The sequence below is a fragment of the Uloborus diversus genome, chromosome 2 (assembly GCF_026930045.1).
Source record: "Uloborus diversus isolate 005 chromosome 2, Udiv.v.3.1, whole genome shotgun sequence".
Lineage (NCBI taxonomy): Eukaryota > Metazoa > Arthropoda > Arachnida > Araneae > Uloboridae > Uloborus > Uloborus diversus.
In genome coordinates, this window is record NC_072732.1 from 124455709 (window position 1) to 124478326 (window position 22618).

The 22618-nt window shown below is 33.0% G+C and overlaps 1 protein-coding gene across 1 annotated transcript; it reads left to right on the forward strand.

The window, feature by feature from the left end:
• Positions 1 to 1075: 1075 nt before the first annotated feature.
• On the forward strand, positions 1076 to 22535 carry LOC129217307 (neuronal acetylcholine receptor subunit alpha-9-II-like). Its single transcript, XM_054851584.1, has 7 exons — positions 1076 to 1200; positions 8398 to 8537; positions 11929 to 11973; positions 15409 to 15515; positions 16628 to 16835; positions 18998 to 19207; positions 22389 to 22535. Exons 1-6 carry the CDS (start codon positions 1080 to 1082, stop codon positions 19169 to 19171), a joined length of 795 nt encoding a protein of 264 aa, XP_054707559.1. The 5' UTR covers positions 1076 to 1079; the 3' UTR covers positions 19172 to 19207; positions 22389 to 22535.
• Positions 22536 to 22618: the final 83 nt, after the last annotated feature.

The following is a 22618-nucleotide window of genomic DNA, read 5'->3' on the forward strand; positions in this document are numbered from 1 at the left end:
AGTTATACTTTCAAGAAAATATAAAAATAACTTCCATTACAACTTACAACATAGTTCGTGAACTTATTTCTGAAATTTATAGCTTATTCCCAGCTATTTAAGAAAAAGGATGATAAAAAAACTTGTGTTTTTTTCCCAATTTGTGGCTGGTCCCCTAACTATGCAAGGGCGATTTTCTTTTTATTGAGCTGGAGCATACGTTTTATGTGACAAAAGGTTACAGAACATTTGGTCTCTTATTTCTCGAGAAATCCGTAAAAATGAAAACTTTTGAAAGTGTCCTAATACTTTTGGTGATACAGTGTAAGTCGGTTGGTATGTAAAGTACTAACGCAAAATTTCCCGCTATGATAAAATATTTGTAATTCCTGCTTATCAAGGAAATAAAAGCAATGTAACCATTTTAATCATGATGCGAATGGCGCCCGTTTATTGAATCAGTTGTTAATTGAATCATCCGCTTTAATGAATTAAATTGTCAAAAACAGAATAAAATCCTAGCTTTATTGAATTAGCCGCTTTATTGAATCAGCCGCTTTATGGAATCAAACCTGTTTAGAACAAACATGATTCATATAAGCGGTGACCACTGTATTCATTTGTGTCACATCGATATGAATAGGAATTAACTATTTTTTACACTGATTGGTTTTGAATTTAACCAGTGTAATCAAATTAAGCTGTGTAAAAGTGATTTTTACACAGAATAATAAAATTCAAATTAATGAAGTTTCAAAATTTTACTTTTTTTTTCGCAGAAAAGTTTCTATATTTATTTAATGATACAAATAAAATTCGTTACGCGCTGTTACCAAGGTCGTAAATGAGTTATGTGACAAAAAGTAGTTAAGCTTCCTTAGTGATAAAGATTAATTTCCTATTTTGGATTTCTTATGTAGTCTGCTATTCACACTTTCGAAAACGAAAAGAAATGTTAAGAATGAAGCACAAAATCACATCCTTAATGAAGTTAAAAATGGTCTGAGATCCAATTGACGTCAAAAGTTACATGATTTAACACAAGAAAACATCTTGCATTTATTAAGACATCCTGTTTAGAGAAACAGATTCAGTATAAAATGGCTGCATATCAGGCGACTCTCCACTTTCGCATTCGAACGAATATCATCATGTTTACTTTTGGTGTTCTTAGTAGTTTGTTACTAATTTATGGAGTATCAGGCTCTGCTTTTGGAATAGGTAAGTCAATTCCTAAATGTAAGTTTTAACTGTAACAAGTAACTAAAATTAAAAATTAAAAAAAAAAAAAAAAAAAAACCCGACTGAGTTGCAAATGTAGAATCTAGAAAAAAAATATGAAAATCCTTTTAAAAGCCTTAAACTATTAAAAATCAATTACAAGTATTTTATTTGTTGAAAAATATAAACTGGCAACAGATAAGCATTTTAAATCATTGCGTTATCCTTCTTTTTCGGTCAATAATAAATTCGGTTACTAATAGCGTGAATAAAGGCGTAGCCGTACTTAAAATCAGCTTAATTTACGTCATAATTCGAATTCTATATTACATGGAAGTTCCAAACATATTCTATCAGACGTAGAAAGAATAACTCTTTTTATTTTTGTACTAAATTGTTAAGTTTTTAAATATGTTTTCGCTGCAAAAATCTCGAAAAACCTTTTAGAGGTTTTTAATTAATATCTTTGTTAATTAATGTCATCCGAAGACACAACCTAGTTGATAACACTCTCCATCAACTCTCCATCCGAACAAAATATTTTTTTTTTCAAAATCGGTCCATTCGTTTAGGCGCTAGAGTGCCACAGACAGATACGCAGACACAGACACACAGACACGTCAAACTTATAAACCCCTTCCTTTGTGTGTCTCAGATCAAAAAGAAATTTTGCGTATTATGTTGTCTTTGAGAGTTTTTGCAGTTGTTCTATATGTGTGAGCTTTTTTAATTGAAAGCAGATCTAGACATAAGTATTAATCAGGTTTTTTCTTCTAGTAATAATTTGCATGCTTCTTTCAAATGCTTGAAAGGAATTAGAAAGAAAAGATACAATATTGTTAATTAGTTTCTGTGTTTAGCAATGAACACGCAGAAAATGAACGCGAAAATGCTGTTTGCTTCTTTATCCCAAGAAAACTCATTTGAAGGAAATGATTACATTCTCGAATAACATAAAAAAAGTGTAAAAAATAGGCTTGCTCTTTCTCCTTCCCTAAGAACGATGGTGAACCTCCTTCAAATGCTAAGGAGCACTCCCAAGATCTAGGCTCCACAAAAAGAGATCTCCCTAAAACAAGTCCCCAATAACAGAATTTTTTAAAAAATACCAAGCACTTTTCATCATGCACTCAAAAAGACAAAATAACTTTTCTGGGTCAGAAAGGACAACTAAAGAATTCCTGTAGTTTTCGAAAATTCCGAGAAAATTACACCACAAACGAAGAGAAGTGCGGCTCAAATCATGAAGAGAATTTCTTATCATTATCTAGCTTTCAATCATAACTTTGAGTGTTGAAACATGTATATTTTTCTTATTCGGAAAGTTTGGTTTGAAATGACTAGAATCGCATTTTTCTTCGTTGTGGTGTCATTTTATTGGAATTTTCGAAAACTACTGGAATTCTTAAATTGTCCTTTCTGACCCAGAAAAAATATTTCGTCCTTTTGAGTGCATGATGAAAAGTATATTCAGTAAGTTATCTCTATATAGCCAGGGATAAGACCAGAAATACATGTAATACACCGCCAGCTCAGTCAATTCCAGCCGAGGACGGCAGTTTCGTGCTCATTAGCACTCATCAGCCCGGGATAGAAGTGACTGAGCTGGAGGTGGAAAACCTTTAAAGGAAATCTAGAGTGTCAAACAATCTGGTAGCTAATACAAGAATAAGCACTGACCAGACGAGCGACCGAAACAATGGTTCGGTACAACTCGAATGTTGAAGGCAACCAGTTTGTTTGGCACTCTTGGATTCCTTTAGAGGTTTTCCACCTCCAGCTCTGTCACTCCTGTGCCGGGCTGATGGGTGCTAATAAGCACGAAACTGCAGTCCTTGGTTGGAATTGACTGAGCTGTCGGTGCATTTCATGTATTCCTGCCTTAGCCCTGGCTATAGGGCGGTAGCTTACTGAATATACATGCATTCCCTTCCATATTCGATTTGTACCGAACCATTGCTTCGGTCACTCGTCTGGTTAGTGCTAATTCTGTATTAGCTACCAGTTTGCTTGGCACTCTTGGCTTCCTTTAGAGGTTATCCACCTCCAGCTCAATCACTCCTAGGTCGGGCTGATGAGTGCTAATAAGCACGAAACTGCAGTCCGACTGAACCATTCATTTCAGTAAACAGTTAAAACAATTTTGCCCTACTCGGTTTAAAACTAGTGTCCAAGGAGATAAGGTTTTATGAGGCAAATTTTCCTATACGTGGTTACGTACTCGCATTTGGCGATAGAAAATCTAAAAATTAATATTAGGTTGTAAACATTTCAATTAAATAACAGTGCAAAAACATCGTTTAATCATTGCCTTTATATTTTTGGGTATCGTTAAGTTTTTCAGAAATGGCAACTTTAAATTTATATGTCTATAATTTAAATTTAAAAGTTTTCTTCATTTGCTTTTGAATTTTGTTATGATTGAGTTCTAAAAATATAATTCAGTTGATCCTATCCAATGAGCAATCATTTTGAAGATTTCTATTTCGTTGAAATATAAAGCATTTTTGAAAATTTTACTTGGAGAAAGTGCGATTTTTAGTGGGAAGTTTTGTTTAAATATATTTTCCCACATGCTGATAGGAAATGGAATTCTTCATAACTGAAAAAATACCTATTAACAGGGGTGCTCCCATAGTGTACACACCATATACCCCGTATACTCTCAAACATTTTTTGACGTATAGCGTATACGTATACACTCAAGCTTAGGAAATTTTCATATTTTGACACATTACGTATATGATCGTATACGTAAGGGATTACTGGGAATACTCTCAGAAAAATTAATGGAAACATCACTGCCTATTAAAAAATTAATCAAACCTAATTTTTGGCAGAGTTGCTTCCAAACTGCTTTACCTAACTAGTTTCTTTCCTTCTTTCCTTTTTTTGTGGGGGAGCAGGGGCGGCAAATAGGGGGGTCAAGAGGGGGCGGTCGCACCCCCAAATTTTTTGAGCAGAATGATAGAAAGTGGGTGAATTCAATTTATGTAAGTCGGAAATCAATGTTCATGAAAGGAAATCTCGCTGGTTCTCAGCAATTATTTGATGAAACTCGAGACATTCTCAGACTAGAAAAAGTGTTTTTCGTTATTTGGATGATAACTTAGAAATTTATGAAGTATTTTCGGCTTTTTCACAACATAGACAACTGACAGAGAACAATGGTTAATTTTAACGAAAGAAGACATTGCCTCATATAGGCTAAATATTTCACACTTGTGTGCCCAGTGTAACGATGGTATCTCCAAGGCTCGTGAAAAGTGGTGTGGCTGCATGGTTTTCACAAAAAAAATTCCTTGATATTTTACATTCACTTTTACTCTCATTTTTAAGTGTATATTTATTTAATGAGTGTTCATCGCTTTCTTCTGCTCGAAACACGTTTCAGCTGCTCAATACATTATGATGCTTTCATAGAAACTTCTTAAAAATGCATGTGATTATTGAATAAAAAAAAGACATATCAGCCAAATACCTTTTATGGGGCTCTATAATTATGCAATCGCGGAGTGACACAAGATAATCTTCAAGCGTTAAAACGATAAAAACATTTCTCTATAACTTCAAAGCAGTGATTTGACGACTGGAAGAATTATTGCAAAACGATTCTTTCAATGGTGAAAAAGCTCATGCCCTTTAGGATGTATGACTTCGTTTGAATTTTTATCCACTTTGTTTGCATCGGGAAAAGGTTTTTGAAAAATGCTTTATACTCTATCAAAATTTATATCTTCAATCCGCTACTCGACTATTCAAACCACAGTTCAATCTACAATTGATCTGTGCACCATACTACCACAGTTGAATCTACAATTGAAACTGAAAATAGATTTTTTATAGATGTATATTTCAATCAATCGTGAAGTTTTTCCAAAAAATTCTTCCTCCGAGTCAATTTTAAAGAGGCGCAAAAAAAAAAAAAAAAAAAAAAAAAAAAAAAAAAAAATCACATGATGATGTGAAGTTAAACATTGGTTTTTGAATATTTTGTATGAAGTAATCGATTCAGTTTCATATGAAATTAACACAAGATTTGATGATAATTATTTTTCTGTATGATTGGCTGGGATTATTATATGATTGGATTGAATTTTGAAAACGAAAAATAAAATGTTTCAACTGTGAGTAAAATTTTTAGCATGAGGCAAGAAAAATTACAAGCAATATACCGACAGAATGGTTTTCACATCCAGAGACTGCAGTTTCGCCCTTGTTATGGACTCATCAGTCTGGAATAGTGAATAACAGAGCTGGAGGCAGATGATATCTCATTGAAGCTGAGAGCGCCGACATGACTAGATTATTCAATCATGAAAAGTTTAAGCCCCTCACAGTTTTTGAAGTAGCCTGGGTGATTTTGAAGAGCAAGATATAAAAAGTGTTTTCATACATAACTTTGTAATACTTCAATTATTTTTTAACTATTACAAACAGCTCAGCTAGTAGAGAAAGATTTTTTTTAATGTCTCACGAAGTTAGAGAAATATTTTTGAAGCGCAAAGGGGAAAAAAAAACTTTTTCTATTTAGCTGAACTGGTAAAACAGCACGACATTGAGCACTGATACATTAGTAACATGATTCCCTGCTCTTCCGAATTCCAAAAATCAAGCATTATAACTTTTCCAAAAGTATAAAAACTTTAGTAGCAAGATATTTTGTATGATAACTTTTTAGTCAATGAATCAAAATTTTAATTGTTTCTAAACACTAATTTTATTCATATTAAACCGATTTTATGACAACTTCTTGTTAGCTAATGTGTGTATGGTTTCGCTTTGGGGTTATACATAATTAAGAAACTCGACCCCCCAAATGAAATGGTGAAATGCCGCCCCTGTGGTGGAGGGAGGGGTGGGGGCCTATGAATGCATGGAGGAAAGGAACTATTTTCTCATCTTCTAATTTAATCTTGATGAATAATTCGTATTTCTTTGAAATCCAACCAGGATAATATTGTACACATTAATAAAAACTATTTACTTACATTTAGTTTTTTTCTTAGCTTTACGCTGAACCATAACTATATTTCACTCAACCTTGATTTGGCTTCATTTTTTCAATCACGATTTCGAAATTCACCAAAATCAATGTTACTCATTTTCGAATACTTTCAGATTTTCCGTGATTTTATGGTCACCGAAAGTATCGCGGCATATAGTGACAATTTCGGTTCATTGAATATGTTTGATGGGAAAATACGCAAGTACTGAAAGTTTAATATCTATATGCTCTTTCCTGAGCTTTTAACTCAAAAGGTATCGAAGAGCAATGAAAGTGTGAAAGCTGACCCTGTATAAACGTGTTAAAACATACCTTCCATCCACTGTATACAGGGTTTCTAAAAACGACCGCCTAAACTCTGCACAGCTAAGATTCCTCGTTGAAAGTAGGGGAGACCGGGGCAAGATGACTACGCTAACAATTTTTGTTGTTTATTAATTTATTTTTAAGGATAATATAATTTCCTTTACATGAGCTGTTAGAGTGGTCCTTTGTAGTATTAAATATAATACCATTTAATTTTTCAAATGAAATAAATGAAGGATATTTTTATATTTTCATAACCTTAACAAATTGTCATCTTGCCCCAGTACTGGGGCAAGATGACTTTGGCCTCGGGGCAAGATGACAACACTGAAAAAAGTTGAACACAATTTTTTTTTTGAATATATTACATAGTTTAACAAATGGTTACTGTGTTTTTACATCTTACAAAGCATCAAATTAAGCGTAATGAATTGCAAAGTAATGTTGAAGTGTTTAATTGTGCAGCTAACAATAGTCACAGATAAAAATACCATTTTCATAATTGGAACGTTCTTCGCGCCACCACTCTTGGCATTGCAGCACTAGAACCATTCTTCTGTTGGAGAGTCACAGTATTCTTCTTTACAAGCAGGACTTGTAAAGAAGAAGTATTGTCATCTTGCCCCGTTTTTCGGCCCGTCATCTTGCCCCGGACTGCCTGTTTGAAAGGATTCGTCTTCATTGCCATAAAGAAAGGCGATTCATTAAAGTTTATTCATGGTAATAGGCAGTATATAAACTAAGTTACTCATAAATACTTAAGAGAAACAATTTATCATTCCTGTATCTTTAGCAGAGCTTATTTACACATGCATGAAAGTTATAACGTAGCAGCGGTAAACAATCAGTGCTTTAGAACTAACACAAATATGACAATTTCAGCGTCTTTAAACTATTGCTGAATGAACAGCCGTTAGGAGAGCCAGTAGTATCCAGCTGACGCTGTTTCCTAGTGGAAAACGGAAAATTTAAGACATTCGTCATCTTGCCCCGGTCTCCCCTACATAAAAACTGCTAAAAGAAACATTCCTGCACGATCACTTTATTAGACACTAGTGGTACCCGCACGGCTTTGCCCGTAATAGAAAATTAAAATATCTTTTGGTTCGCCTGTATATTTACAAATAATGTATGGTGAATTTTCTCGCCATTAGGCTTGTACCCATGTTACGGTTCCACGTTATGATAATTTCGCAATTTACTCGTCCATCTTATGATAGTTTTGTTCTTAAAATGGAATAGAAAAAGAACCACATCGAATTTTCAAAAAATCGCTTCGAGGTGCACACCCCCATGCTACAAACTAACTTTGTGTCAAATTTCATGAAAATCGGTCGAACGGTCTAAGCGCTATGCGCGTCAGAGATCCAGACATCCAGACATCCTCCGGACATACAGACAGAGAGACTTTCAGCTTTATTATCTTTACTAATTAGTAATAATAATAATAATAAAGATATCAACAACAGTATTTGCATATTTTTCCAGACGATAATGTCTAAAACGTATTTGTTGTTACGCGTATAATGTACGTACATTACTGTTGGTATGTTCAATAAAGTGGTTTTTCTTGCATAGGCAGTGACGTCATATTTTGTTTTTCGTATTTTCTCGTAAACTGTAGATCGTACAGGAACGCTCCTTTGAACATTTTTTTTTTGTGTGTACTCCCAACGAGGAAAATTACTGTGCAGAAATTATGAGGTCGTTTTGGAACACTCTGTATATAATACTCGGAAAAATATCGAAGCAAATAAATACATAAATGAACAAGTAAATATGCAAAGCAATAAAAGCCAATTTAAGTACATGAATATCACAAATGTCACAACGTGAAATATTTTCAATACATATCGCTGGTGTTCATTAAATTTATGTTACAGGTGATGAATTTCTAGCAACAGAGAGAGATCTTCGACGAGATCTGTTCCAAAACTATGATAAGTTAGTACGACCAGTTAAGAACCCCTTTACCAGCGTTAACGTTTCAGTCAGTCTGTCTCCACTACAAGTGACTGACGTGGTAAGATGATCAAAGCTTTAACTTTTGAGATTTTTCAGCTATTTTCTAAAAATGTTTTCACATGAGGTACTAAATACAGCTATCCAAGTTTCAAAGTTTTTCCAAAGGTTTTCGGCATTTCTTAAAACATTTACTTGTTTCATTTACATCTTAACACTATTTTACTTATAACTCCCATCTTCTTCACTAAGAATATATATATTAGGGTAGTCCTTATATGAAGTAAAAAAATAAAATTGTAAATTTTCAACGGGTCACCTCCTAGTTTTGATCTAGTATATAAAAAAGAATTAGTGTATTTTTTTGATATTTTTAAGACAAATTTTAGGGTCGCTACCGCAGCTAAAACTTTTGAAATTTCAGAGAAAAACTCGAAATTTTTCATTTTCAGTAAAAACAGCAGTATTTATTAAACATTCTTACAATTTATAATTAAACGCATCTATTAAGATTTTTTTAAAAAAAACCTCTTTCAATTCATAAATTTAAAAAAAAAAAAAAAAAAAACAAATCGCACTATATTACCTTTTAAGAAAATAAGATGTGTTTTTTAGAGTCCGCGCGGACATTTGCAACTGTTTCACTAGCAGCAACAAGTACTGCTTTTGTTCTTCGTCTTTTGTAAGAAGTTTATTGTATTCTTCCATTAGTCCCACTACACGTTCCGCTACCTTATTTACAACTTTTAATGAACTAAAAATTTCTTTACTTTAACTGTAGGATTCGTCTTTTTTCCATTCTGTCACATCTTGAAGAAATTCTGAAGATATACTCAAGGGTTTTAAAAATTCTGCATTGTGTTGCTCGATGCAAAATTATTCAAACCTTTTTTAAGGATTGCATATGGATCTATTCGGGCTCTTTTTAAGGATTCATCATCTCCTTTTTTTTAAATAAGTGTCTACCATCTTCCCTTTCATTTCTTAAGGAACACAATCGTCAAATAAGAAAACGCAAGAGCTACGAATTCATCTGATAGATACCACAAAATGGCAAACAAACTTGTTCATTGCACACTTTGAAACCTCATAATTAATTCTTTCATAATTTTTTTAGGCTTTTTAAAAGTTGCAAATCTTTTTTTGGGGCAAAGCAAGCAGTTGTTGTTTGAAACCAACAATTTACACAGCATTTTACTACAAACGAGCGCATGTCACGATTTCAAGCTTTTTCTTCTTCGGGAATTTCAAACCGATCTCTAAAAAAATTAGTTTTAAGAGAGCAAATTGCCTTTGCCATTCATCGAGCACGATGTATCCCCTGGAACTCTTAAGCGTATTGGTACTCATTCAAACAGCAATCTTGTATTTTTTTCTTCACGTTGCTTCATTTTTTCGAAACTTATCTGTTTTTTAATGAGTATTGCTTCTTTCTTCAACAATTTTGCACCTGACTTTACCCATTTTACCAGGTCATCCTTTTTGTCTTTGAGGAACGAGAAAATCCTTATCTTCTTCGATATGGATCATATTAAGAGTATTAGCATGAACAATATCAAACAATTCCGGTAAAGCTAGTCTTTATTTGTCTTCTTTCTGTTTCAAACCGTCTGATCGCTTGGCTTCATTTTCTTTGTTCTTTTTGAGCTTTTGCAATTCTTTAAAAAGTCCTTCAATTTTATCTACAACATGATTTTTTCCTTAGTGGTAATCGTAGCCTTTTCCCAAACAAGAAGTTACCTCTAGCTGAACAATGAGCAGAATCTCGAGTATTTACATTTAAGGCATTTTTGTAATATAAAAAAATGCGGAGAACTCCTCTTTTAGATGGCAGTTTTGTTTGGCACTGTGGCGACCAACAAGCCAAATATCTGTAAACGTTCTTATTGAAACGGGCATTTTGTTGATTGATTCCATTAAAAAATAAGTGTTATAAGCTAAAACACTGGTATTGCTTTGATAATAATATTTCAAACCGTAAGACTAACATAAAAAAAACGAAACAATGGTGTTTGATAGAAATAACATTATAATCGTTTTTGCTTTCCATACTTTCAACTGGTTAGAGCCTGAAGAAACCAAAACAGCGGCGCCATTATTAGTATTATTCCTAAATGAAAGAAAAGAAAATTCACCAGTCTTGCTCTCTGAATAAGGTCGTAAAATCTCATATCAAAACATCATACTTGAATTTGACTCCCTTCTACCTTGTACGAGGGGGAAGGTGTTCTGTGTAAACAACACTTGGTATTGATTTTTATTTATGCATTTTTTAGTTTACAGTGAAGTTCATTTGAATTTTGGGAAAAAAGTTTGAATTTTCACAACTTTGAAGATTGGTAGCGATCCCTAAAATACATTTTTTGGTCTGAAATTTTTGGGGAAGTCTTATTTAAGGCCGTAAACAAAAATGGGAGGGTGGAGCATTCAAATTTCAAAAGTTCATTTTTAAGGACCACCCTAATATATATATTCAGGCTCAATGAAGTTTCTGGAAGTATAAATTGGCTTCAAAATTCGACATGGTCAAAAAGTGATGAAAATGAGTAAGGTAGAGAACACTATCTCCTTGAAAAGGAGCGATAGTCTCAAAAAAGTATAAACTTTTCTTCGATAGTCAACCGTCGAAAAACTGATTAAAATTAAAATTAAAATTGCAAAATAAAATATAAAGTAAAAATGAAATTTTGTAAAGCGATAGTAAAAATAATGGTATTCAAAATTAACAAAGAGTAAGTTTCAGTGGTCGCTGGTATATGAAAAGTAAAAAAGTTTGCTTTAAATTTTTTAAATTTTGTATTAAGAACACTGATTTAAACCTTTAGATCTCTAATTGTTAAATCTAATAATTTTACCTTTCAATGCTAATTCCATTATGATTTTTCTTTGCTTCTGTTTTCTTTAAATTTTTGATTTTTAATTATGATTGTTTTCTATTTCACATGAAGCAAAAACCGAATATATGTTCTGCCCGTTTGCGATTTTAAAAATTTTTAGTGTAAAAGTTTGATTTCTAATCTCTTAGGATTTTTACATAAAAAGGTAATAATTTTTTCTATTTTAATTTTTGAAGTAACAGACAAAATAAAAACTTACTTCAACTTTCAATTAAAACAAAATATAATTACGGTATTTACAGATTTTTTTTTTGAAAATTGCTGTTAGTTATATGATTACAGAAATCTAAAGATTTGAGTAAACTGGATTAAATAATAAAGTTCATTGCTCACTATTCTCTCAGAACTTATTATAGCATTTTGACTTTTTAACACATTTATTTTGTTTTGATAAAATTATTACTTAAAAATTTTGATTTTTTTTGGGGTTAGTTTACTTTGATGATCCATTTTTTTATATTTTCCTATTCCGGGCCTTTTTTTAAATCTAGAAGTAATATTTTTAAAAAGACTGTTTATAAGTTATATTTTAATTTAAAAATATGTTTGTTTAAGGATGATTTGCATCAGCGCATTGTTCTGGACACATGGGTATTAATGGTAAGTAGAAATTTTCTCTTGAATATGATTTTGTTTGATTTTAACCCATATATTGCACAGAACAGGAAAATTTACAAATTCACCCCTGGTATATATATATATATATATATATATATATATATATATATATATATATATATATATATATATATATATATATATATATAATAGGCATATGAGAGAGAGGAAAATATAGATAGTATGCCGGAAGGGGACAGTGGGTGGATAGTTGTACCTTCTTAGTCCTACACTGTAAAAAAAATTGTGTAACCTTACTCTATAAAATCGGTGGCAGCTTAGCTGCCTCCACTGCTCTGGAGTAACTCAATTGATATAACTGACGTAAAGTTACGCCTCGCTTGCGGAAAGTTGCACCATGTTAATTAACTATAGTGTAACGTTTCACTAATTTCTGCGCAAGGTTACACGAGAATTTTCTGTATACTTACATAAAATTTGCTTGAAAGGTTACACATTAGCCAAAATTAAGCTTTCATCTGACTCTCTTGAACGATTTATCAAGTCCATGTTTTTTAAAAACCAATGTACCCCATTGATTTACTTATTTCAATGTACAAACAAGACATTTTTATTTCACCAAGAGAAGAAATAACCTGAGTGAGATCCGAACCCAAAGCGCGAATCTCAGACAGGTCGCAAATCAAGAGCTTTACCTCTCGGCCACCAAGGACGGTTTTCGTTTTGCTAATAAGAGTTCACGTGTTCTGCGCCGATTCTGATCTTTACGCATGCGCTTTGAATTCTACTGAAACCATAGTGCGAGGATCCTCCAAAAATTTGAGTTTTTAAAACAATAATGCTACTAGGGTTTCCAATCCCGCGCTGAATTCAGTCCCGAGGGATTTTTAGATTGTAAGGAGCCAATCCCGCGGGACCCCGGGATCCCGCGGGATTGACTAAATTTTTTTTAAATTAAATTTTTATGTCAAATAGAAAAAGTGGTGCTTTTTAGGAAGGACTGCTTTTATTACTTTAATTAATAGTCTTCTTAATTTCGTACAGCAATTGTAAAACACTACGAATTCAGATCCTAATTATCAATTATCATTTGGTAAGCAAAAATGTGCCACTCGTACGGGATGCTAAAGGATTTTTGCTATAAAAATAATGCGCTTGATGAAAACACGTGCTGTGGCTTCACTGCAATTAGTTTTACTAAAATTAAGTAATTGTGAACATGTTGAAAAAGATCCGCATTAACTTCATCACCTTCTGAAATAGATTTTCCTTTTCTGATGCTAGGTTTTCGCTTAAGAATTTCGAACAAAAACGATGCCTCTTGGATAGTGTTTGGCATAAACGTTGGTCATTGTATCAGTGAATTTGATTTATTACAGTAAGAGTTAAATACTACTTAAATTCACCATTTCATAAAGTCGTAGTATCAGTAAAACTGTTTGGATAATTTCGCTAATTTTACCTCTCACTTTAAAGAGGAATTCAAAAATATGATCAGTTTAACGTAATAAACTGTCATGTGAGTATTTCTGTGTTTCGTACAACTTTCAGTCGTCCCTTTTAAAGTCGTAACGAATGTATAAATAATGTCAGATTTTTCATTGCTTTCTTCTTTGGAGTGCACTTTTTGTAACTTAAAGGTTTTGAGTGCATTTACTAAAGCCTACAGAAGTGCTCCAACATTGCATTCAGGCTATTCCAGCCGGTTTTGGAACATGTAATATTCTTTCTCCATTTCTTCTAAAGCGTAATTTACTGGATTTTAAATTTTAGCGATGATTTTCGAAAATGCACATAAGTTTTGAGCATTTTCTCACTTGCTGATTGAAACCTCAAATGAGAATACAAATTCATTCTCAGAAAAATATACTCTATTTTTATTGTGTTTTTAAATGATAAATCCGTCGTTGGTCATATGAGACACATCAGTTTTCCTTGCTCTTTTTGCAGATATACGAGGAAAAAAATTCAAACTTCAGATTATGCTTGTGAAAATAATCGTTTTATGAGCAGCAAAAGCTGGAAAACGTTCGAATGGGGGAAAAAAAACTTGCAGGACTGGGAATCCCGCGGGGTTGAGAGCCAAGTCCCGCGGTATCAATCCCGCTAAATATCCTGCGGGATCCCGCAGGATGCGGGATCGGGATTGGAAACCCTAGATGCTACACAATTTAGAATTCGTGCAACACTGCACCCATTAATGCTGAACCTTACACTTTTTTTTTTCGTGTAGAAAAGTATTGATAAGTGTCAGCATGAAGTTGAACATCGTTAAAAATCCATGCATAAGTTTTGGGAAGCAATAGCATCAGCTTTCGTTTCTTTTCAAATTCATTTCTTTTATCTGTCATTCTCATAGCACCATCAGTAGCTATATCAGATGCATTCACAATGAACAAGGCAAATACCTTTCAGAGTTTTGCATTATCCAAAATATATTTTTTTAATTGCTGAAATTTTTTTAAAACTATTCCATTGCTCAAAATTCAACGAAATCAACGAAACAAATCATAAGCAAGCAATATAAAATGAAAATACTTTTTTAACAGTATTAACAACATCAGTTTTTGAGATACAATTTCATAATCTTCTTTAGGTTATGCTTTTCTAAGGGTTTAATTAACAGCGGCCTTCGCTTCAAGACTGCAAGTTTTCATCAAATAAGTTAGGGAGCTTATAATTTCATATCATTCTGCTTCTAAATTTCAAAATATAATCATTCATAAATACATCGTTCTCAACAACAATCATCAGTGGCGTAGATAGGGAATGCAACAAAGTAACTGTATGAAATACAATGGACACAAATCACAAATTAGAAATTGATTGCAGACACGTGTTTCGAAATTTCAAGGAAACCCTTTTTCAATCCAAAAAGCGTGAGATTTGGGTTAAGTCATCGGAGAAACGCAACAAGGTGGAAAGTATGAAATTGAGAAATGGCAAAACAACCGTTAAAAATTCAATCTTGAGAAGAAATTTATTGCATAATTCCCGTCAAGAAAAAACTGTTTAGCAAGGAATTGCCCAAAACATCCAATAAGCAATAAATTTACCACTGTAAATGAAACTGCTAGTAAATAAATTAGTAATAAATGTTTTGTTGAAAAAATGTTTTAGTGTGGTTAATAAAGGAAAATTTCTGAGTTACGGGAAGGGGTTTGCATTTAAAATCCAATGTTCTGAAAAATAGGGAGCGGTACAGAGTTAACAGACATAATTCAGAGTTACCCTCAACGAGTGTAATTTATTTTTTCCTTAATTTTCTCACTTTATTGTTTCACAAAGTATATACTAGAAAGATTTTAAGTTGTTTAACAACAGCTAAGTTTGTTACTACCAGTTCTTTATAAAGGCTATTAATCTGGAAAATGCAGGTAAATGCCATATAAGGGCTAAATGCATTTATCGGGAAAAATTTGAAAGTAGTTTAGAGACTTGTTTTACTTACTGTAGAAATGGAGTGATGATTTCTTGAAATGGAATTTGGCTGATTACGACATATCAGTGCTTCGTCTTCCTGCATCTGAGATATGGAAGCCGGATGTAGCTCTCTACACAGGGTAGGTTTTCAATTTCTTCTTTTATCAGTAATAAGTTAGAAATTTCTTTTAATAAATATTTAAAAAATAAAAAGTGAAACCATTTTCCCCCTGATTTTTCTCACAAATCTTAAGAAAAATCAATATGTGACAAGATGAATTGAAAAGTAATGTTACCTTAGGTCCTTAGGGGTTGTCCACAAATGATGTCACGCTTTGAGGTGTGAGCGGGTCGTAAAGTTGTGACAGTTGGGACAAGGGGTGTAATAGGGGCAACAAGAAGTGTGAAATCACGCATTTTTTAATGAGAATAGTTTATGAAAAATAACGTGACGTGTGACAATGGGAGAGGGAATAAGGTGAAATATGACACAAGGGGATTCAAAATGTTGAAAAAAAGTAAGACATCATTTATGAACAGCCCCTTTTAACTGTAGCATGATTCAACAAATGCGTTGTTAACCATTGAGTAAGACTTTACATAGTTCAAATTCATTCTCTTTCTCTAATACGAGTAAAATATACTTATTGCAGTTATTTTATAATAAATTACAGAAGCGTCGACAGTAACATTTTAAGCAGTTATAATTTTTTAGTTCACAACAGAATATATTACTTATCAAAACACGTCTTTCCTCGTGGTACAACAATGCGACGTTTTCTTTAAAAGAAATTGGAATGTCAAAAGAAGTTTCAGTTCTCTTTCTAACCTATAGATAAAATACTTTTTAACGCGGGTAAAACCTAATAATTGCACTTATTTTACAGTACTATGGGGCTCTGCCCCCTGCTGACTGACACTCACCAACCAACTACAGAAGATTGCTTCATTTGCTTGTTTCGCGAAGATTTAACTCGTCTATTAGGAAGAATCATATTAAAATATTCTATAGTTTCTCTACATACAGGATCACCCCGAACCTGTATGTTTCTCTATATACAGGTTCGGAGCGTTCCTGCATATAGAAAAAATACAGAATCGTCAATAGTATATAGTATTTTCAACTTTTATAATTTTGTTTAGATCATCATTATATATTACCATATCAGAACACGTCTTGATTTACGGTACAGCAACATAACCTTTTATAGAATGGAAACTAGAATACAAAAACGTTTTTGTTTCTTTTCAGTTCTCCAGACATTGCCATGTTCCCACTTCAAAACACTCAAGTATTGGTGTACAACAATGGAGAAGTATTATGGGTGCCTCCTTTCACAATTAAGTCGAGATGCCCCATGCTCAAGACAATTCGCAAGGACTTTATCGAATGTAGCATTGTGTTTGGTTCATGGACTTTCAGCGAAAATGAATTAGATTTACAACTATTGGCGGAACAGGTAAATTCAATCATTTTAGAATTAACAAAAATTTATTGCTTTCTGTTTCTCAAACTTATGTTTCTGTTTAACTTGGCAAACAACAAGCGTCAAACTTAGCATTTTATAAGAAATGGAAATCTATGTGATTGAATATTGCTCCCGTTTATATATATATTTTTTCAAGAATATTTTTTTTCTTGTGAAGCGAATTTGCTGTTTTGTCATTACAGTCAATTTTTTACCAAGTGTTTTTTCAAAGGGGAGGAAAAAAAAAAGAAAAAAAAAGGGGAAACGCGTTTTAAACGAATGGGATTGTTTTAAATGATGAGGAAGTGATGGACAAAGCGGAGATTGAAATATCATAGCTATTTCTGCGCAATAATCACGCTTCTTAATTTACACATTGTTGATGCTACGCATTTTATGCAAAAATTCGTGTGCAATTTCTACATGGCTTAAAGAGAATTATTTATAGTTTAATGTGTAGATAGTTAAAGGTAGGTAAGGTAACTTCTGATTTGAATATTTTACCATACCTCCTTTTTATAGCGGCTTTTCGGTAATTGAACAAATAAATTTATATATTTAACTATATTGTAACGGTATGCAAAGTAGTTGCTTTTACAGCAAACAAAATGTTAGCTAGAAATCATAGTCTCGCAAACGATAAGAGGCAGTAAGAAGCAAAGGGATGTAAGTGCCAAAATCTATAGTGCTGAGAAAACTGGAACAAATGGTAGGTGAACTTCTCCTTTGTCTTGGGGAAAGAGATAATACTAGTAGCCCTGGTAGGTGCTGCGTTACAGCACGGTTTAGAAAAATGTTTCAATGAAAGCGTACCTAGGACCACAACTTTAAACGCGTTTTGCTCAAAACTTTAAAATGTCGACTTACATCCTTTGCTTCTCACTGACCTCAATTGCCAACTGAAGATAGGACGATTGTTGGAACTGATGTGAGGTAACCCCTCCCCCCCCCCCCCTTTTTTTCCAAACGGAAAAAGAGCAGGAAAAAAACAGCAACACCCGCACTGTAACAGGCAAACTTGTGGCTACAGGCGCCAAATATTACAACCTGTGTATTTCTACTATATATGTGCCGATATAGTAGGAATGAATCTACCGGTAAAACAGGTAAACCTGCGCTTACAAGCGAAAAACATTGCAGCCTGTACAGGGCCCAATCAAGTCAAAGCTCCGGTCCTGATAAAATTTGGCGACTCTCTCACAAGAAAATTCACACATTTTCAAATTAGTAGTTCCCAGAAAGAAAATTACCCTATTTTGGTGCCCCCAAAAGTATGATGACCAGGATCACCAGTCCGTAGGAAAGTGCATTAATCAAGCCCTTTGCCTGTATATTTCTATCATATCGTTTGCTGGTACTGTCCAACCACAGATTGCGTAGAATTTTCAAATGTCCAGATAAGACGAATCTATGTGAATAAGGGGGAAAAGTAAAAATTTGATGCACGTATTCCGCTCATTTGAATGAGACTCTGCTTCTGCAAAAGTTGACATCGGTAAAAAATAATACATTCGTCCAATTCCAACTGTAAAACGGGTGTTTGTCTTTCCATACAATCGGTGGTCAGACAGTAGGGTGGAAATTATTCTACTGGGAGAGACAAATCTGTGAGGGATTTTTTTTTTGGATTGTGCATTGATTTGTCAATCTGTAGAGTCGTTTCTACCGTACCACTGCACAACCCTAGGTTACGTTTTATACTATTTCGACTCAGTTTTTTCGTTCCTACCTGTTTATGACACAATTTTAACTTTCTAAATCTGACAAATTGAACGTGAAACATTTTATTTGCGTTTGTTTTACAAATCCAGCTCGCGTTATGGACCATGGTCTTAAGTACCCATGAGGTGATGGATGAAAAGCACATTATTGATGTGCATTTATGGATGAGCAAAAGGGGTGTGGTAATGACATAGTTATTATTAATATTATAATGTTGTATTGTTTCTTATTATTGTAATTTTTTAATTTTTTATATATGTTTTCTGTTTAAGCGAGTTTATGGTGTAATTTTATTGTATTTTCCATTTGAGGTCTGAAAAGCATGCGGTGATTGATTTCTTTTCTCAATGTTATGATTGGACGGGCAAGATTGATTAATTTATATAATTAATTCATACAATTAAAAATATGTTTCAATTGTTCTTGCGTAGGCTGATCTGTCTGATTTCTTGGATATTCATCCTGATTGGAAACTGGTTAATATCGTGGCTGATCGAAAAGCGAAGACATATGCATGCTGTGTTGAAAAGTACCCAAGTTTAGAATACAATATTACCATGCGGCGAAGAATCTCCAATTTTATCGAGCCTGCAATATTCAAATAACTTAATTCTTGGGAATGTTCTTCTTTTTTGCACTAGGTAAGTACCATGATTACTCGAAAGATATTGGTTATAAGGAGCTATCCATTTGAAAATTACTTTAAACAAAAATAACATAATGTAATATGACGTTTTCTTAGGTTTCACTTAATGATGGCGTCACTTGGATTGCATTTTTAAGCAATCAAGAAGTTTGCTTATTAATCTCACTTAGCCCTCAGAAAGCATATAAGGAGAAAACTATTGTTTTCGTGATTGGTCCATACAATCACAGGACTAAAAATTAAACAGGATCTTGCATTCAAATGAATGTTTTCCATTTAGCTGAATTACGCACAAATAATCACACAACCTTGGATTTTGTTTTAAAATTCATCTGTTATTTAACCCTATTTTTTTAATCAAATCAAATGAAATGAAATTCTATCGAAAACTTCAAGTTCTAAAAAAAAATTAACTATGTTTTACATTTTAACCCCCCCTCCCCCTAAAAAAAGTACGCTATGCCTTCCACGCTATTATAGACCAGCCAAGAAAACATGATAACTCAAAATAATTCGAGCTATTGACACATTCAAGTTAAGAAAATACCTAAACATTTTCTGAGGCTATTTTTAAATGAAATGACACGTTTATAACGAGGACCATTTTTTTATTAAAAAAAAATCATTTATTATCATGTCGTTCTTGTCCAAAAAATACATGTCACGCGAGCAAAAAAGATCGCGTCATATACCGTAATAAACTGCTGCGTAAAATACACAAAGACTTATGTCAATCCAGAAACTGTTATCAGTGTTTTATTTGAGAATGAATAAAAAGTATAAAAAGGTCAACTAAAAAAATTTTTGAAAAAAATAAAAAAGAACCGGCTTCCAAAATGCTCCAAAAAGTGAAGTAATTTTATTCTTTAATAACCATCGATAATATTTTTGAACATAATTTTTGACGTTGGCGCAAAAACAAAAAGTAAAATCCAGTGTAACCATGCTTCGTTCACATTTTTTTCAGAAAATCATCCTAAGTTAGGAACAAAACATTTCTATCGCTACTCAAATATGCTGTCATGTATTATTGAAGAAACTGGGACTGGCTAAATTTATTAGTTGTAGTTAAGTTATGGCTGTGAATGATTTTAATCTATCGCTTTTGCACCAACTTCTAAAATTATGTTTAAAAGTATTATCGATGGTGTTATAATAATAAAATTATTTTTCACTTTTTAGAGCAATTTTTAAGTCGGTTCTTTTTTTTTTTTTCAAAATGTTCTTATTTCATTCTTTTTAGGGTAACTGTGTTTCAGAAGTAATAAGAAATTACCATCACGAAACTTAAATTTATTTTTTTCAAAAAAAAAAAAAAAAAAAAACAACCATTTAAACATGAACGTTTTCCCAAACTAATTTACATTTCACAGCATACTAGTTGCTTGTGATCTGTATCTCCTTACTTAGCCCCGATTAAGGCCCTATATATACGAGCCGACGTATCAGCTTAAGATTAGCCATTTTGGATCGGAGCGCGTGTTTGCGTGGTTGTCTTTTCGGGCGAGTTATCGCGTTCGGGTATTGTTCATTGTGAGCAATTATCAGCGACACGTGAATTGTATATTAAATAAAATATTATTTTCGGAAAATTGTCGAAATCCCAAACTTTGCTTTGGTAACCCTAGTAGCACAACAATGAAAAATCCGATTTAAAATGGCTAAACTTAAGCTGATGCGTCGGCCTATCTATATAACGCCCGCCCCCATCATCTGTTATTGGCATAGATGATAACGATAAAAAACACTACTACTATTGAGGCAAACCTAACCTGGTATCATTGTGAAGGCTACGCTGATCCTAATCACTGTATTACCTCATTTCCAGGTTAGATTTACCCCACTGTAGAGCAATGACACTGAAGAAACTTAATGCTTTCTTCAGAGAAGCCTTTATTTAAAATTACCATTGCAATTACTATTAATATTACTGTTGTATGGAACCAAACTTTTTAAAGAATGGGTTTTATATTTAATCATTTAATAGGGAAATTGGGGCATAAGTTGAGCCTGTATGCAAAATTATAACTTTCACAGTTCTTGATAACAGAAACTTTAATTTGTCAGAAACAAACTCATGTTTTTATCTCTTGATTTTTTTTTTAACCCCCGACACACAAAGGAAGGGGGTTATAAGTTAAACATGTCTGTGTATCGGTGTGTCTGTCTGTGGCTCTCTAGTGCCCAAACGGATGGACAGACTTTGAAAAAAAAAAAATGTTTGAAAGGAGAGTTGATCGAGAGTGTTCTTAGCTAGGTTGCATCTTTGGATGACATTAATTAACGAATATATTAATTAAAAACCTCTAAAAGTTTTTTCGCGATATTTGCAGTGAAAACATAGTTAAAATTTTTAAAATTTAATAACAAAATAAAGAGAATTCTTTCCGCGTCTGATAGAATCTCTTCGGAACTTCCATGTTTCATAGAATTCGAATTATGACTTTTTTTAAAGCAGATTTTAATAACGGCTAAGCTTTTATTCACGCGATTGATTCGATTTCGTTCTTTTTCTATTCCAATTTTAAGAACATTGTACCGAGCAAATTATTATAACGTGAACGAGCAAATTACCAAATTATCATAACGTGGAACCGTAACATTGGCGAACAAATTAACATAGCAAATTGGGGAGAAATTGGGGAGAAATCCATTATTTGTAATTATACAGGCAAACCAAATGACCTTTTAATTTTCTACTACGGGCAACGCCGTGCGGATACCGCTAGTAGCAAATAAAATACTTGACATTGATTTTTAATAATATAAGGGTTTTAAAAGGATTTTCAATTTTCCCTCGTTTCTACAGTTGCACTCAGTCGGAGGTTTTTAATATATTTAATTTTATGGTTTCTTGTCATAAATTTTGTTTATTTAATTTTATTTTACTTTGATACATTATTTTAATTAAGTCAATGTAAAGTTCAGGTTGTCTTGAGTGAGATCGTTTATGATTAAACATTTTTTTGGCTATTTTGTTTCTGAAAAGAAACATTTTTCGTTACTTAAACATACTACCAGTTAAGAAACATTCACGATTGACATCATGCGGGTACTTTGAATAACTGTATAAAAATGATAAAAAAGTAAATAGGTAGAGAAGTAGTGCTATCGTATATTACATTCGTTTTGTTACAAATTTTTTAAAACTCTTTTATCGTTTCTTTTCGTTCCAGATTCAAGACATTAATTCTACTGTAAAAACTGGAAGGACACATGGAAGAAAGTTGATTTTCCATGATGCTGAATCCAGTATACAAACACAGCGTCAGTAGCTGGTTCTGTAGAATGTTTAGCGACAATAAAAATGTAAAAAGTTTGAATTTGCTTTTTCTCTTCCTTTGTAGCAGTTTCGTTTGAGATACCTATTTAAACTGCTTACAGTTTCCTTTAATACGCGTAAAAA